Source organism: Monomorium pharaonis, chromosome 1, assembly GCF_013373865.1.
Source record: "Monomorium pharaonis isolate MP-MQ-018 chromosome 1, ASM1337386v2, whole genome shotgun sequence".
NCBI classification, from domain to species: domain Eukaryota; kingdom Metazoa; phylum Arthropoda; class Insecta; order Hymenoptera; family Formicidae; genus Monomorium; species Monomorium pharaonis.
In genome coordinates, this window is record NC_050467.1 from 12,078,776 (window position 1) to 12,098,250 (window position 19,475).

General features: G+C 31.9%; 2 protein-coding genes across 3 annotated transcripts; one reads left to right on the forward strand and one right to left on the reverse strand.

Annotated features, from left to right (window-relative positions):
* Positions 1-221: 221 nt before the first annotated feature.
* Positions 222-5,844, reverse strand: LOC118645097. Its single transcript, XM_036285493.1, has 3 exons — positions 5,540-5,844; positions 4,868-5,019; positions 222-2,948 (listed from the first exon to the last, which is right to left on the reverse strand). The coding sequence occupies exons 2-3, from the start codon at positions 4,992-4,994 to the stop codon at positions 517-519; spliced, it is 2,559 nt and encodes an 852-aa protein (XP_036141386.1). The 5' UTR covers positions 4,995-5,019; positions 5,540-5,844; the 3' UTR covers positions 222-516.
* Positions 5,845-5,960: 116 nt separating this feature from the next.
* On the forward strand, positions 5,961-10,773 carry LOC118645099. 2 transcript variants are annotated; one of them, XM_036285495.1, is made up of 9 exons: positions 5,961-6,496; positions 6,663-6,787; positions 7,008-7,112; positions 7,192-7,465; positions 7,576-7,676; positions 8,826-9,045; positions 10,066-10,179; positions 10,276-10,530; positions 10,600-10,773. In XM_036285495.1, exons 1-9 carry the CDS (start codon positions 6,325-6,327, stop codon positions 10,608-10,610), a joined length of 1,377 nt encoding a protein of 458 aa, XP_036141388.1. In that variant the 5' UTR covers positions 5,961-6,324; the 3' UTR covers positions 10,611-10,773. The 2 variants fall into 2 exon arrangements, with proteins under 2 accessions (XP_036141388.1, XP_036141399.1); XM_036285506.1 differs by lacking the exon at positions 10,066-10,179 and having other exon boundaries at positions 6,004-6,496.
* Positions 10,774-19,475: the final 8,702 nt, after the last annotated feature.

The following is a 19,475-nucleotide window of genomic DNA, read 5'->3' on the forward strand; positions in this document are numbered from 1 at the left end:
CGTTAAATTCCTAGTTCTATCCCATCATTATTTAAATCTATATTATATATTGTCATCCCCTATCACTTATAAAATTGAAAGTCATTCTTATAAATTAATTATAATTTCAAAGTTCCATATTAGTTAAATTTTTGATATTTTTGGGATAAACAGACTAATGTAAAACACTTTTTTTTAAATACTAAATAATGGATATTGTTACATTAAAATAAAACGTTTTATTTACAAAAATTATATTAAAATATTTTTATTGCAATTATATATACAATTATATGTACAATTAAGTTGACAATAAAATAAATTATATTATCTTTCGTTTTTTAGCGTACAGCGTGACCTCGATGAGAATTGTATTTTTACCTACTCCGAGTAACCAAAGCATGTAAAGTCATATAAGACATAGTGTTTTTTAAAATAATATTAAGTATTATAATACACATTCTTACAATAAATAACATTATCAATTTTACATAAAATTATTGATTTAAGATAATTTAAAAAAATAAAAAGTTTTAATTAATCAGCCTCGAATACATTAGGCATTGAACAAACATACATTTGTTCTCCAATGTCTACTAGAACCATCTTTGAAGCAACCTCGACTATTGACACTAAAAATTGATTACTTGTTAGCGATCTTATCTTCCACATATGTGGTATTTCAATTTCTCCAAGAATTACCTTCTCTAAAAGCAATTCACTGACATTGAAATAACATCCAGTATCGGGAAAACTGATTATTTCTAAAATTTGTGCAATTTTCTTTGATTTTAGCTGAATAATACTATTATTCCATCTTTTGGACCGCGTGTAATTTTTAGTTTGGTATAATTGGTTATTATACACACATTTCTCATATTTTACGCCTCCAGCTGTGTATACATCTGCAAAATATTTGCCCGATCCAAAAAAAGTTACACCCTCTGTAACTTCTACGTTTACAGTTGACCGATTGCCACAAAATAGTTTATCACAATAAATTTTTACATTATTCGGTAAAGAATTAGTAGCTACGCCTACTCGATATGACATAACTTGCAATGATTTTTTGGCCATTTGTTGCTCTACTCCCTTTGGCCCGTTGACTAGTTGCTTCAAAACAAAAATGTTACTTTCATACGGGAAAACCGATGTCGCCCAAAGAGGTCCTGATTTTCTAACAGATTGAACGCAATGAAGAATAGAATGAACATTATATCGCATTGCAATCGTTCCATACAAATTTTCAAAATCTGCTACAAACTTCAAGAGATCTACTTCGCACTGATCCAGTTCAGAATGCGAGATTGAGGTCTTTTGTAAAATATACACGCTTTTGACAAATAGTACGTAATGTTCGAGATTTTTCTTTGGCACTAAATCCATACAAACAGGTATAGAGTAATATAACAACCATGACTTCCAATCTTTTGCTTTAAAATTACTATAATTAGTCATTGATTGCGGCAACTTCCGCAAATCGCGAGGAGGTTGAATTCTACATAATCTTTCGTTAATGATTTTCCTTGCATCGCGACTTAGAATTTTTGTAAATAAGTCCCATATGTGTTTTGTTACGCCTAAAATGACTGTATGCATGCAATCAAGCGGAAAACCCCACACCATATCAAAATTTGATAATGATGCAAGTACCGAAGCTCCCTTCACTCCTCGACTTTGTAATCCAGTTTTAGCCGATACTTGCACATCATATAAATGAGTTTTATGAGTTCTTAACTCGGATTCTTGGTACTTGAAAGGATAACGCATAGCAGAAATATATAGCCCAGGATGATAACAGTAGCTACACCCAAAATATCCATTATATTGTATTCTATTTTGGACTACTGGTCGAGCTACAGAATCCATTGAACAACATAAAACAGTCGGCGCATATGAGATACAAACATTATCAACCGTTATGCCAAGATCGACACCGTCTTTACGTAAACGATTAATTTGTTTAATGAACTCCGTAATGTATGTATTCATAAGTCGAGGAGTCGGCTCATGTTCAACAATCATGATACCTACCATCAATACATATTTAAAGCGCATTGTTGGTGGTAAATCATTGAAAATGAGTTGAAGAGGCCAAAAACTTCGTTTTGACTTATGAAATAATGGCGCTCCATCAGTATTAATATTACATGTTAAAGAAGTGGGATAGTCCATAATCATTTTACGATATAATTCCCCGTCGCTTATATCACTAATATCTCTACTTTCTTGTGTAACGCGCCGAGCATTAATTTTTTCAATCAAAGCATTCCGAACATTTTTATCCTGCATAAGTAAATCTAATTGGTACCGTAAATCTATAGATAAAAACATATTTGTGCTTGACAAACTTATATTGTGTTTATGATTGCAAAACTCGCACAATATTTGATTCGCCTCAAAATGTTTCTTTGTTGTAGAATATAATTTGCTGTAACAATTAGTGCAATAATAATGATAAGTTATTATATTATCCGGTGGGTCGATTTGCTTCGCGAATCTATGATTTGATATATTAATATTACGAAAAGCTGGTCCAGCACATATATGAAGAAGTTCCATTATAGATTTGCGCGCTTCATTTGACGCACGATATCGCAAACAGTGCCCAGCTACCATCGAGACAACATCATCTACACTTAAACCCGCCGCCGGAAACATTATTGCACTACCTGTGCGTGTATGAAATTCTTCATTTCGCACGTCTAAATCATCTTCATTTTCTTCTTCAATGTCATCAACACTCCCAGTGACACTTCCTGCATCCGACGTATTTTCATCAAATGCCATTTCTTCGTAAGATGCATGTACCCATTTTTGATCTTCAAATGAGATATTCTCTTGCACACATTGTGCAGATTGTGGTATTGTATTTTCGTGACTAACACCAGCACTGCCAATGACTTCTTGTTCAAATATTCCAGCGTTACAAAGCTGATTCGAACACGATGGTTCACAATCAGTAATCCCTACGAGGAACACAAGATATGTATTATTATACTCTTGAAAAGCCATTAATATGACACACAAAAGATATTGAAAAATTACTAAAATAAAGATATATATTTCATTGCAATTCATCAAATTAAACAAGAAATATTTTTGTTTCAAAATTAATGATATAATGATATTAATTTATAATAATAACTAATTGCGTAATTAATTCGGAGTAAACAGCTATGGTTTAACAAATCAAAACGTATATATTTCATTAAATTTTAAATAAATTTGTAGATCTCCAAAATTCACAAAAACATGATTACGATAAACATCGTTCTAAATTGATTGAAATTTATTTCATGTAAAATCCAAAATAAAGTATTTTTGATTTGTCTGAAATCTTTCTTCTAATCTTTTTTTCGCAATAATTATAAAAAAATCTATTTTTTGTTACAATTGATTTTTGCAATATTAACCGTTACTATAGCTGACTAATTAATCTCTTCAATATTTTCTCTGCAGTATCTTAAAGAGTTATCTTTTATTTTTATATAGCGTTCTTCTTTATTTACGTTTATTTTTTTCGCCGAACTGTAAGAGTTTTAAGAAGGAAACTTTTTAAGGTAAATCCTGTAGTGTACACAAAGAACTGGGCTAGTGCTCACATAAACTGTATATATTTTAAGGAGTTTTTGAAGTGACTGATTTTGAATCAGATTTGCAAAATTAATTTGTTTAAGCAAATTGTTATAAATTATTTGTTTAAACAATTTCTTTAAACAAGTTATTGCAAAATTCTTTTTTTGAACTTGTACTTATATATGTAATTTTTTTATAATTTTTTCCTAGAACATAATTTTGATTTTTTTTAAATTAAATTTTGCAATAAAACTTTTACAACCCGGTAAAAAAATTGTACGCAAATAAAAATGCTTTATAAAAATGAAAAATAGCTCTTTAAGGTACCGCATAAAAAATATTACAAAAATTAATTAGTCGGCTACAATAACAATTTAAATATGATAAAAATAACTGCTCATAAACCTCCTTTTTTTATTTTATGATAATACAAGACAGTATCACATTTTGCACCTGGAAAATATTTATTATTACAAAAATATTTATAATTACAGCCCAAAGTATTACAATTTTTTAATTTATGTACTTTATATGATACACGTGAAAATATACTGTAGTAAAGTAAAATTAATAAATTCTTGTCATAGTATTTAGAGTTTGTGAACAAAACTATGATACTAACTTCATATATTAATATGAAAAAATAAATTTTATTGTCAAGGCACAGCATAGAATTGAATACTAAAATCCTGGCTAAAGTATTATTTTTCTCAATAAACTTTCTTTACAGTTTTTCGAGGAGAGGAGGAATATAGATGCTAGTTAGCATCAAAAATATTAAATTGCTTGTCAATTTATTTTGTGACATTACGTTCCAGCTTTATGTAAGGACAGTGTTTTAAGACCAACAAATATGCGGCGCTCAGTTCGCGTGAGCTATGTTTCGTATATAAATTCACACAAATAATTAATAGGCACTAAGAACCACCATAGATTTTCTGCAGACCAACATAGGTATTTCTATATATCCTTGTTTGAATACTAGATATTGTCACTAAGTTTGATTCTTATCCAGCATTGGCTCTAATAATAAATATTTCCTTGTTCCCAAATTGAGAATGTCATACTGTCCTATATATATTTTCATATATAATATTATACAAATTTTCTTTTTACTTAAAAAAATAATAACTTGATCAACAAACACAAAAAACATTGTAATGTCTTGGAATAAAAAGTCATCATACAGCAGATAAAAGGTATTTATGAAGAACGCGATAAAGAAAAGGTGATAATAAACAAGTGCCCAAAAGTTAGAAGTTCATTACTTATTATAATAAAATTGAAATAAGTTGAAATAATATTAAACCTGTGCGTTCATCTACACGACGTAACATTGCGTCGTATTTCTGTTTCCATTTCTTATATGTAGCTTTCGATACCATGTCCTTGTTGAAGTTTCTTTGTAACCATAGTTTGTATCTTTTTCTTTCCATGTTGTATTCAGTGTTTCAATATTCACTGCAATTCAATGCAACAAACAAAATTAGCAATATACAACAGTATTTTACTACATCAATTTTACAACAAAAACACAGATAAAAATATTAATTAATTTTATGACAAAACTATAAAAGACTACAAATGTTTTGAATTAATTTGCATACATTTCAACACATTGTTACGTTCAAGTAAAGTGAAAAAATAATGCATGTTTATGGCATATGAAAGAGATTGATTAGGTTTATTTATTCGCTTGAAATAAAACATAAAGAAATAAAGCCTCTATAAAAAGTGCAAAAGCATATATTTGTTACATATGTGCAAAGGCCTCACTATGCAAAACAAGTTGATTTTTATTGTAAAGCAGGATTGATAAAGTGTGTTGCTCACGAGCTTTCCTCTTTTTCTCTTTCTTCTACCTTATTCGAATGAAAGAGAGAAAGAATTACTCGCGAGCAACATTTCGTCAGACCTATTGTAAAGTTATGTACATATATACAATAACGTTGATACTTATTAAAATGATAAAAAATCTTACCTTGAATACCGTAAAATGATCTCTGCTATCTGCTTCCAATGACTGCGTATAATTTTAATGGAAGGGGGGTATTTTCAAGGTAAGATGTACATACAGGTTAGCAATGCAGTCTTTCAAAATCTGAATGTCACATACTTCAAACGCAAATATTCGAAAGTCACAGAAATATGTGACTTCTTTCCGCGAATGCACTGCACAAGACGTAAATCACGTAGTTACGTATTATAAATTACGTATTACACAATATAACCTGAGTCAGGTATAAATATCAACGGCCGCCTCGTGGCGTCATGATATTAGACCTGTTCTTTTTAGCTGCACTGATGCACTGGTGCAACAAGTTAAAGTGAGACAAATATATTTTTTCTCATTCTAACTTGTTACACCAGTGCAGCAGTGCAGCGAAAAAGAACAGACCAATTGTACCTTATGGCTTTCGTTTTCGGTACGAACTACGAACACGTGCGTCCCGGCTGCACGTGACGTGCAGTCAATGATTGGGCGCACGGTATTGGTAGCCGGCAGGCAATATCGTTCTCGATTCTCGGTGCCTGGCGAATGTGATTTTCTCTGCTTTCGCGTGCTCGGTAATTTCGACGTCCTTAGTCCTGATATCATTTCTTGAGCTGTGTATTCGCGTTCGGTTCTCTTGCCTGCATAGCATTAATCGATTCTCGCGTCGTTTAAATCTGAGCGATTTCTCGTGTTCGATTTCTGCCCAAACCGGCATTTTCGTGTTCACGCGACGTGTGTGTGTTGACCGTCCACATTGCGTGGGCCGAAACATGTATGCGTACGTGCGGATTCCGCCAACAAAAAATGTCCACGAGTTTCGGAAAGTTGTGCCGGTGAAAGATATTAAAAGGTTCAATTCACAAAATCCACTTAATCCGCGACAATTGTATAAAATTAAGCACAATGGAGATATCATCGTAGGTCACGTTCTACGTACTGCAAGTAAGTAAAAAAATTATATTGTCTTATATATTTAAATTTTTTATTGTACCAGATTATCAAAAATTTCCTGAAAAAATTCCTTTAAAAAAACATTTAATGCAACAGATTTTTTATATAAATTTATTGTTAAATATTTTTATTATTAATTTATTATCATTATTTGTAGATACCAAGAGCGAATTGGAAGCAATGGTGGCAGGAAAAAGGATGAATGTCCCACCGTCACAACATCTACTGTCACCATCTGACAGCTTTAGCACTGATATTGAAAACTCACCAAAGTCTGCTAAGGTACGTTAATATACTAAGAAACAATAGCCTTGTTCGTTTTGTCTATTCTGGGTCTACTCGGAGCAAACCCAAGCAGACCAATGCATACTTTAATAGGTTGGCGTCATCGGAATCAATTAGAGTGCGTTGATCTGCTTGGGTTTGCTCCGAGTAGACCCAGGACAGACAAAACGAACAAGGCTAATGACTCTACAGTAAATTTATTATGTTTTTTTTATAGAGGAAAGGTGAAAATTTAGAACATATAAAACAACATAGGCTAAAGCAATTAAAAGAACGTCAGGCTTTGTGTGCAATTAATGCACAGTCTGTTGAAGAATACCAGGTATGAAAATTTGACACAAATTTTTATAAACTTGATATAAAGTGATTTATGGAATTATGACAAACACATTATTAAATAGGAACATAGCACTTGCCGCAACAGCAGCTCGCCGACTTCCAATATTGAAATAGAAGATTTAAAACATACTATAAACGCATATAAAGCCCAATGTGATTTTTTAAAAGACAGTCTCCAGAGAAAAGAAAAAATAATTGCGGAAAAGGAGGAATGGATTGTTAAACAAAAAGATATGGAAGTAACTATTGCGGCATTACAGAAAGAAGTACAAACATTACGCCGATTGAATATTGAATTGCAGGAAGCTGCAATCTTAAAAGGAAAAGAAATCCAAAGTTCGTATATATAGATATATATATGTTTAATATACACAACATAGCAGCTATATTGTATAATATGAAATAATAATACAATTATTATTATGTAATTGATCACTTTTTTACAGATTTCAATGAAGGCAACAATTTAAATGTGGTTACAGGAAACAACCTAACAGTGTTAAATAAACATCCGGCAGTTGGTTATATAACGCCTGATAATAAAAGCGTAAGTGATTTCAATGTTTGCAAGATTAATTTACAGATATTTCTCTACTTACAACAGGATTACGTTCGTAATACTTTGTTTGTAAATCGAATTTATTTGTAAGTTGAATGAATAGCATTTATATTTTATGTAGTTTATATGATAAATGAAACTTTATTTAAGCAAAATAATTATAACTAAAAACGATTACAGATCTATTTAGAAAATAACGAAACAAAATGTTTTTCTAAATTATTTTTAATACATTTAATTATTATTATAAAATTAATATTTAGCTTAAACACAGATTAATTTCACCAAGTGATTAAAAAATAAGATTTTTTTCTTAAAAATAAAACTTAATATAACATTTAATATTATAAAAATAATATTTAATTTAAATCATTGATTAACGAGTGTTTTGTTAGATTAATTATAATTAATCTACTTGTTTATTTTTAGTCAATAGCATACCGGTTGTACATAAATCCGAAAATTTATAAATTGAGATAGTCACAAGTAGAGGGATATCTGTACTTATCTTCAAGTTTTCCAAATTTCCTGAATATTTTCTAAAATTTATAACATTCGCGTGGGAAAACACTTTTTAAAATTTATTTCATATATTTATTATTGTACATTTAGTCATTCGTAACTTCCATGTAAAAAATTATTTTTTAATTTTCTTTTTAATAAATATTTATATATTTAACAACATCAAATAGTAATTAAACAGATATGAAAAAATGTCTTTAAGTTTGCGTTATTATAAATTGAATTTTTATTTATAACTATAATATTTATTTGTTTTGACCATTTTTATGTAATATACAATAATAAATTACAATAGTCTTTTTCAGATATATGTTACGCAAATTATTGAAAAAATTTTAATAAGTTAAATTTAAATTTTCAATGTAAAAATAAATTATTAATTAAAAATATAGATTAAAAAAAACATCAACTGATTGGATAGTTTTGCAAACAGTACCACAGAATTTTACATAATGAAGCAAACTAATATTTATAAAAGATTGTTATCTAAACAATTTTAACTTTTGTTATTGCTCCCCGCAATAATAACCTTTGGAAATCTGCCCAAGTTTTTTATTACAATATTTTCTTTATATGTCATATCTACGAATGTAATATAACAATTAAATCTTGCAGATTCATCTTGGATATGGCGAATACTTGCCCAAAACTGCATATGTTGCAGCTGCTTGCGATTGCAGAAGGCCTGCAATTTTTGTTCGGCAAATCGCGATTTGTCTGTTTTCTTTGGAGACGCTTTTAAACAGCACTGTAACAGGCAAAGGAAGTAACCGAAATAGAAATTCTAAAAAGCCGGAAAATGCCTTAGATTGCAACAAAATTTTAGCGATTAAAGGTAATCATGTGTAATATGTAATTTCGTATTATCTCATCAATGATTTCTTTCTCTTTTATTATTGTTTTTCTTTGTATAATCGCTTTTCTTATTATTAGACGACGAATAAAATATATCATAAAACAGTCAACCCTTAACATTTTTTACAACCACAACGATATTGAGATTTTAATTTTTTGCTGAAATTGCAACCGGTGGTGTACAAAGTAATCATATTTATATCTACGAAGATAAATTTAATTCTCTTTAACATTAGAAACTATATTAATGCTTTTAAATATATGTATCTAATTATATTTGCGATAATAGAAGAAAACACTGGTCTAAACATTTTTGCTGGAAACATTTGTTTTAGAGCAAAGGCTGCAACTCAAATAAATGAAAACAAAGTTTTCTAATTTTATTGTTGCATATTTTGCATTATTTTACAATTTATTTAGAAATTTTGTTTGTTAAAGTCGCTATTAGTCTTCAAAATAACATGTCATTGTTTAAGGGTAACATAAGACATGTTATTTGAAGACCAATAACAATTTTAACAAACAATTAAAATTTCTCATGTAATTTACAAAATATTGCAAAATACACAATAAAATTAGTAAACATTTGTAATATGTACCTACGTTTTATTTTTTGCAAAAGTTAGAGTTGAATTGAGTTGAGTTGCAGCTTTAGTTGTGTTGACGAGGCCCTTTGTTCTAAAACGAATGTCTTCAACAAAATTAAAAAACATTCAGTGTATCTTTTATTTTTGACAAATTGTAATGGAGCAAACATTTGAAAGCACCAATTTCTAATTAATATTCAAGAGAATTAAAATTATTTCCACAGATAAATATGGATACTTTGTATAATACCGATTGTAACTTTAATAAAACATTGAAATTTCAATATTATTGTAAAAAAAGTAAAGGGCTGATTGTTTAAGAGTAAATTTTATTCTTTGCCTAACAATACAATAACATTTTATTTTCTAATTCTCTTTGATAATATACTATTAAGTACTCTTCTTTTCTTTAGCTATATACTATCATTATTTAACGGTTGAAAAACAAATTCCACCAGCAGAGGCGGACAAATTGGTGGAAAAAACTAGAAATATTTTAGCTAAATTTATATCTTCCTTAAAAGATTGTAAGCAATTTTGTTTCAAAATGCGACTATTACAGTTACAACTTCTTTATTGAGATGTTTTTGTACCGACATATTTATAATATAAACATTTTTCAGCGCATACATGTACTACAGAAAAAGAAACTCATGCAATGGATGAGGTTCTCAATTCAGAAGAAGAATTGGACATCGAACAAAACATTGAGCAAAATGTTGAATCGAATATTCAACGGGACACTGATGAATCGAACATCGACTCGTTAAGAATGGAAGAAGCTGCACAAGTGCCTAATGAGGAGACATCTACATCGAATGAAAATGACAACGATCCGGACTTTGCTGTCCTTATCCCAGCCGAGTCATCAGACAGTGGTGGGTACAAATAAATATAATACTTATTTTTCGAAACCACTTATACTTATCACAATTTCTTTTTTCCAGATTCTGATTAAACCGTGAAGGTTTTGGGACATTTTAGTGTCAAGAGTCAAGATTATATTTATATCTATTATAAATATTAAGTGTTTTTATTTAACATTTTATTTTTACATTTTTTATTTTTACAAGTATCTTTTGTTTAACTTTATCTGATTTTTTATGTTTTGTTTGATTATAATTTTTAATCGAAAGTTTTTTATTAATACTTTATGTTAGATACTTGATTATTAATATTAATGTTATTTTTTGTTTTTTTATAAATTTTAATTGGTATTTTTATTTGTAATATTAATAAAAGTTATAGTAACAATTATATGTATGGTAAATAAAAAGTATAGTAATTATATAGTAAATAAAAAAACGTTTATCTATAACCATTGAAATTTATTATCCTTTCCTATTTTCATAAAATTGTGTGTGTGTGTGTGAGTGAGTTTGGTCATTACGGGATTCATTGGAATTTAAAACAATAATTTTCTAAACCATCTAATGCCATACAATTCCATAACCTCTACGGATTCCATAGGATTGAATGGGATTGAAAATTTCTTTTTTGGATTCCATGGGATTAGATCATCTCATTTCGAATCCCATCTAATTCCATCTAATTCCGTCAAAAAAGGAATTCAAAGGTATTAAAAATTTTTAATACCTTTGAATCCTTTTTCGTTTGCTGGGTTATTTACAAATATTTTATTTATTAATTTGTCTATCAAGTTTCTATTATAACGTATATCTAACGCATATCTAACGTATATCTATTTACAGTATATCTTAATTTACTATGCACTTGTATTACAAATTCAAAAAATTTATTGTAAACATTATTATTAGTTTCACATTAGTGAAATATTCATGCATAATATTTATACATAAAGGTATATGATTTTTTTAAATAATGATAACACCATGCAACTTATCATTAACAGTTGTTACAAGAAAGAAAAATATTTATACTTAAATTTTTATTTTACTTGTAATCTAAAAAATATTATTAATAATGATTTATTTAGTAATTTTACATAATTTATCTCATTTGTTTCAAAGTGTTAACACCATCCGTTTAATAAAAGATGACTTTTCTAATATATATGTTAGTTAATAAATAATAACATTTATTGAGAATCAATGTTTAATTAAAATATTATATTATGTTTTGAAATAATACCGTTATGATAGAAACTTGATAGACAAAATAAATATTTGTAAATAAAATAAACTCTGATATTACTTTAGACAATACTTTAAAAATGATTGAGTTACATATAATTACTATTTTAAAGTTAATAATCTTATCATACATTAAAAACAGATTATTTTTAATTGTAATAATCAAATTATTTATGTCGTACTTTTTAGGTTACCTGCTACAAACTCACGGAACTCGCAACTTGCTCGTGATGATTTGGCTATACCGGACAGCATTGAGTTGTCACGAATCATGATGATAGTAGATGGTTGTGCTTATCATATATTTCGGTCCTAGAGAAAATTACTCGGATAGCCATTATCGTAATAAACACCCTATAAAGGTTATTGCGATGTATTATATATATAAAACATTATGCTAGTTACTTGCTAGTTTGAAGAAAAATGGCGGACGTGAGAATACCTACTTTTCTAGTGCTCTAGTATCTGGGGTCTTAGGTCTGCTCAGATTGTCATGCTGAGTCAGTTCAATACTACTCTAGTAGTCTGTACCTTGTCTCATTCAAATGGACCTTAATTCTTATTCTGCGGGTATGCATAAGTATCAGGGAAAGCCATGGGATTAATAGAGGATAAATATAAGTAAAAATATAGAAATAGGAAAAATAAAAAGGGGAGGGGTTGGGACGACGGGACGTCACACTTAGTACATTCGATGTAAACGCGCCCGTACTAAGGCTTTGGTGCGCACCAAACTTAATACGCGTACTAAGGTTTTGACGATGTAAACTAAGCCATTATGTTAAAAATTTTTTCGTACGTCAATCGATTCGTAATCATTTGGGAAACACGCCCGTAAAATTTCAAGTTTGGGAAATAATAATTTCATCGTAATTAACAAAATAAGGTTAGCATCTAAAAATTCCCTATGAAATTCCGCGAATGTTCAGTTAGCAGACATAGCTCTAATTTACACCGAGCACTTGGTACGCGTATTAAGTAGTGAATTTAAGCTGATCAGCCAATGATTAAACACATTCACTAGTTATTTACTATTTGATACGCGTACCATCAAGTGCTCGGTTTAAACTAGGGTATAATGTCAAAAATCATTTTTTCTTACATCAATTGATTCAAAATCATTTGAGAAACATGCCCGTAAAATTTCAAAGTTTGGGAAATAATAATTTCGGCTGCGGTCCACTTGACTCTACAAATGCTTCGAAGCGTTTCATTGACCAATCAAAACAAAGATTTTTACGAATTGACCAAAGAATGCTTCAAAACGTTTGTAGCGTCAAGTGGTCCGTAACCTTCGTCGTAATTAATAAATAAAGTTAGTATCTGAAAATTCCCTATGAAGTTTCGCGAATGTAATTAGCAGACATAATGCAGACATAATACAAAAATCATTTTTTCTTACATCAATCAATTCGAAATCATTTGGGAAACATGTCCGTAAAATTTCAGAGTTTAGGAAATAATAATTTCATTGTAATAACGAAATAAAGTTAATATCTGAAAATTTCCTATAAAATTTTGCGGATGTTGTTAGCAGACGTAATGTTAAAAATTATTTTTTCTTGCGTAAGGAAAACATGTTTAGGAAACATGTTTGTAAAATTTCAGAGTTCGGCAAACAATAATTTTGTTGTAATAAAAGTGTATGAAATAGTTTAGTGTATGAAAATCCACCATAAAGTTCTCCATCATGTACGAACCAATTTTCTATCTGCAAATTTCAATTTGCTGTAAAATAATTTTCTTTCGCCGCAGTGTACAGAAGGCGTCAATAATGCCTTCCTACACGAAATAAGCCGCATTCGATGTCAGTAACAACTAGTGTAAGAGAATTCAGGGGAAACTTAAGTTACTAGGCGAGTTAGGAGCGGAACTTTGTTTTCCTTGGATTGGCAGCAATGAAAGCGAGGTTTAAAACAAATACGCAGGGAGCGAGTGGCGTTTTTGCCCGCAAAAGTTGCGTTTGGTTGGAGCAGGTGCTCCGGTATTTTCGGAGTGCGTTGTCCAGGAGTTTGTGCGCGTGAAAGTCGCGGTGCGTCAGGTTTGCGCCCGGACTGGTAGTACGACGGCGAGCGGACTGGAGCGGTGCGGTAGTGTCGGTTAATCGGAGCAGCGCCGGGTTTGTTCGGTCACGGGCTGCTTGCGTGATCGCAGAGACCATTTTGAAATTGTCCAACGGCCGCGTGGTCGGCGGCCGAGGCGAAAACCTTTGTGGAATAAAGTGAAATAAAATTTATTTAGTGCTGAAGCGCTCTCGACGTTTATTTGGTAGAATCCCTGCCTCTTCCTCTGGAATATCCGCCAAATTCAAAAGAATTAAAGTCATCGATTACACTAGGCGCATTTCATCTAGCTATTCGAGCGTGCATTATGACTTAGTTTACACCGAGCACTTGGTACGCGTATCAAATAGTAAATAACTAGTGAATGTGTTTAATCATTGGCTGATCAGCTTAAATTCACTACTTGATACGCGTACCAAGTGCTCAATGTAAACTAGAGCATAGTATATCTAGACCGAGATTTGTCCCAAATTTCAGAAGTGGGGGTAAGGCTTACGTACGATTAGAGCACTAAAAAAGTAGGTATTCTCACGTCCGCCATTTTCCTTCAAACTAGCAAGTAACTAGCATAATGTTTTACATATATAATACATCGCAATAACCTTTACAGTCTCAAAATCATAAATATCGTGTCTTCGTTTCATTGTCACATAAAGTTTGGTGTTTCCAAAGATTATTGATGTATATATATACAAAACATACCTAATTTTTCATGCTAGTTAGAAGAAAAATGGCGGACGTGAGAATACTCACTTTTATAGTGCCTTACAGATACTTATTCTTGAATCATACTCAGGGAGCCATCTAGCGTACTAGAAGTAAACTAACACGCGATTCAGTCCTATATTATTGATACCCTTTCAATTTTACTACTCACGCTTATCTTAAAATTCTGAATGACTGCTTTTCGCAATTATGATGGTTATATCAAGATTAATATTGTTTATGGGAAAATTAAAATTATTCACGAGATATCATCATTTAAGGGTCTTACTCGAGACTACATAAGCGAAATATTAATTAACGAATGAAAATCGTTATTAAATAAATTAATTTTACTAATCTTACCAAACTAAAATAACTACTCTGAGGTTTATTATACCAACCCTTCGTGAACCTAACTATTAATTATCTAATTGGTTATTGCTAATAAACAATTAGATCTTATAAAACTAAGGGTACAACTAGTAAAATTAATGACAAATTACTGCGCCGACCCTGTGCAAATAAGAATTATGTTTTATTAAATAAGAATTGCATTTTATTAATTAACTCATTATTCTATTAAGCTTTAAAAGGTATTGCACCAGCCTTAAACAATAAAAGTCATTGTTATAATCAATCTAACTATGAAACATTGAAATCTTATAAAACTTTATCTCTTTTTGACGTAAAAGGTCTCACTCAAAATAAATCTTGATTAGCTCTATGGTCTATGAATGCAATTATCACAGATATAATTAATTAAATAACAATCACTTTTATTATACTATCCTGCGAATCTTATATTAATACCGAAACTCTACTATAAGTTAAGAACAAATTTTGAGGCTTCTGCAAAATATTCGACAAGGCGTATAAAATTGTTAAGGCGCATACAATTGTAAGGCGGGGGTACTGATTTTAAAAGAACCGCGGAAAGCCAAAGGAAAGATCTGGAACGTTCGAGAGGGAGATTGAATAGAAAAACTCTCGTAACGGGATTTTAATGTCAGGATAGATAGCTTGGGGAATAGGGAATTGGACACAACCACGACGTAGCAGAAGAAAGCACTAATTCACAGTTAATGAAAATACTGGTTTTATTTGGTAGCACGAACACTCGCGTACATCTCGTCTTTTTTTTGCGTGCAGCCGTACACCGCGAGAGAGTTCTCCTCCGCGCGCTCTTCTTCTTCTTCCTTGTCGTCTGCACAGCTAGGTGTCGCATCAATCGACCAATAGTGTGCACGAAACTGCTGTTACGCCAATAAGGCGTAGTACAATATATCACGTGGGCGGAAGGCCCAATCGCTGTCGCGGATTAGGTGACTCGAGCGCCTCGGCAAACGCAATGCCATTTCTTCACAAGTGGCGCGAAAAACAAAATTTGGTGTCGCGTACTAGAGCTATCTTACAGCTCGGCCAGCCTGCATTGGCTGTTCGACCCGAACACTGCAGATAATCACTGAGAGAAACTACAAATAAGACTTTTAAAAATAAATTGAACCTTAAAGAATAAACACTACAAATTATTACCAAGTGGACGGTTCGCAACTAAATACTAAGATTACACAAGTACGAGCTGTCAAAATACAAGAAAAGAGTATTATACACATATGCTTAAAAACTAATAAAAATATACTTAAAAGAAAACCAATAGAATTATTTTATAAATGATTTGAGTGATGATTATAACGTAGATTTGGAATTATCATTTTACGTATTTAATTAACAATAGGTTTTACCCAGGGTTTTATCCTATCTGGGGACAAAATTGAATTATACGGCTTCTGCGCATTATTGAAACCTGGTATGTCCGTAACGACGTATCTGTTTTTATTTAAAACCTTACGAATTAAATAAGGACCTTTATATGGTGCCTTGAATTTCTTCTCTTCTCCTGGTTTTACAGAGGAGTCCCGAATAAATACATAATCTCCTTCTCGATAAACTGACGGAGATTTGTGACGTTTATCATAATACAACTTGTTATAATTTTTAAGCTTGTCGGAAGCTTGGCACGCTATATCCCGATTCTTATCACGGAGATCATACAAATCCTGGTTAGACAAGGTCGATTTTGAAATGTCATTTAAAACTTGAATTAATGGAGAATCAATCTGATTTCTCATCTCATATCCGAGAAGTAACATGGACGGCGAGTTTCTGATAGATGAATGAAAGGTATTATTAATGATATTCTGAATCTGTTCGACTTTATCTGACCATGTTTTTTGATCGTTAATCAACTTACGCAGCGAAGATTTCAAAAATCTGTTAACGCGTTCACAAATGCCGTTTGACCATGGCGCAGCAACAGCAATCAACCTATGTTTAATACTACGCTTTTCTAGGAATTCTTTAAATTCGAATGAGGTGTAAGCAGTTCCTCGATCAGAAACAAGTTCAATCGGATTTCCAAAAGTATTGAAAACTAACGTTAAATTTTTAATTGTTTCTTTGGAAGTTGTGGACCTTACCGGGAACAACCATGTGAATCTGGTAAAGGCATCAATCAAAAGTAAAATGTGTTTATGACCGGATGTTGACACTTGTAACGGTCCAAAATGATCAGCATGTAAAGTATGCATCGGAACTTTAGGCGTATCATAGACTTGAATTTCGCCTTCCTTTGTATGAGAGGAAGTATTTGAAATCAAACAAGTTAAACAATTCTCAATGTATTGCTGAACCTTTTTCCGCATCGACGGAAACCAATAATTGACCATTAAACCTTGAAGTGTTTTTTCTACACCGCAATGAGCATTATCTTCGTGATAAACGCGCAATAGTGTTTGAACCATTGAGTCGGGAACGTAAAAACGAGGCCGGTCTGAAAATTTTCTATATACTAGACCATCTAGCAATTCAAATTTTTCATGTTCGCTATTTTCTAAACGTTTAGCAAGAACTTCGATGTTAGCATCAGCCAATTGGCGATACTCTAATTCCTTTTCTAATGGCATCGAATCAATGGGAGCAGCGACTCTACTCAAAGCATCGACATGCGCCATCTTTTCACCTTGTCGATGAACAATTTTGAATGTGTAATTCTGCAGGCGGATCGACCACCGAACAATACGTGGATTTAGATTAGCTTTATTCAAAGCGTAAACAATTGCATAACAGTCGGTAATGACTGTGAAATCTATACCGTATAGATAGATGTGAAACCTTTCAATTGACTTTACTACTGCTAGCATTTCAAGATCGAATGAATGGTACCGACTTTCGGCATCATTGGTGGCCTGACTAAAGTATGCAATTGGGGCCAGAAAACCTGTATCCTGTTTTTGCAATAGGATTGCAGCAATAGCAATTGAACTCGCATCCGTATGGAGTTCCGTGTGAGCTTTTGGATTATATAACCTTAAAACAGGAAAAGAAAGCAAAGACTTTTTCAAAGCATCAAAGGCATTTAAACAATTTTGAACAAAGTTAAAGGGAACAGACTTTTTGAGTAATGAATACAAGGGTTTTGCAATTGTGGCAAAATTAGGTATGAAACGTCTGAAGAAACTAACTAGCCCTAAGAAACGTTGAAGTTTATGTACATCTGTAGGAATCGGAAACCGTTTTACGGCTTCTACATGCCTATTGCTTAAAGTAATTCCTTGCTCTGAAATCATATAACCTAGATATTCAATACTTTGTTTTAAAAAAATACATTTTCGAAAATTCAATTCAAAAGAATATTGTTTCAATAGAAGCATGGTCTGATACAAAATTTCCAGATTTTCATCCACATTATTCGTGGCTATCAAAATGTCATCGATGTAAACTAGAAGCTTGTCTTGGCGAATTAGAGGATGGAGGATCTGAATTAGCCTTTTTTGAAATTCGGCTGGAGCTTCTGAATAACCAAAAGGGAGTTTAAGGTATTCATACTGACCATCTGGGGTCGCAAAAGCAAAGTATTTAGTAGAATTTGGATGAATGTCAATGTGATGGAAACCATCCTTTAAATCCAGCAAAGTGAAAATCCTTTTGCCTCCTAATCGTGCAAGACAATCCTCTATTAGGGGAAACGGGTACTTTTGTTTGATAACTCGAGCGTTCAACGGTCTTAAGTCAACACAGAGTCGGAGTTGACCATTCCTCTTGCGCACGGGCACCACTCGAGCACAGTAGGGGGAAGTACTTATTTTAATAATATTTCTTGACAATAAATCGTCAATAACTTCGCGCAGATCGTTCCTTTCTTTGTACGCAAAGCGACGGGGTGCAAAAGCATACGTCGAAGTGTCCTTAAGAGAGATCGAAACATTATAATTGTCACAAACCTTTTCTACCGGAGCAGAATTAATTTCGTTAATTAAATTACAGACTTTTAAATCTACTTCTGGACCGCAATCAGTTTTGACACTGTTGGGCGTTACTATTGACTGATCTTCCTCATCTTCCTCATAAATTTCGGCGGAAGCTACTTCATTAATCAGTTTTAAACACTCACGCGATTTTAAGTCGGAAGGACTAAAAACAAGCGTTAATTTGTTGGAGCTCAAAAAATCACGTCCTAAAACAACATGTGTAGGCCAATTATCATTTTGAATTATTTGAAAATCAACATGAAACAATGACCCCGGTGAGGAAGATAAGCCAACTAGAGTCTTTTTACTATCAACTACTTCAATTTTGGAATCGTTCAAAGTACGAAATTTCTTAGCGTTAGCGCTATTGTAACAAACGTTTTGTCCAAAGAAAATCTTATAAATTGACTCACGAATAAATGAAACGGGACTTCCGGTGTCCAACAATGCATGTAAACTACACGGTACACCGTTCAAAGAATTAATTTCAACGATCTGATCACTTAACCGGAGTTGACGTTTGGAATCTGCATCAACACAGCCAACCAATGGTGAATCCTCCTGGGAAGAAGCAGACGGACTGGACGCCTTGAGCTCTGCAGCGGCAGCTACCGGAGAGGGTGAACCAGCGGGC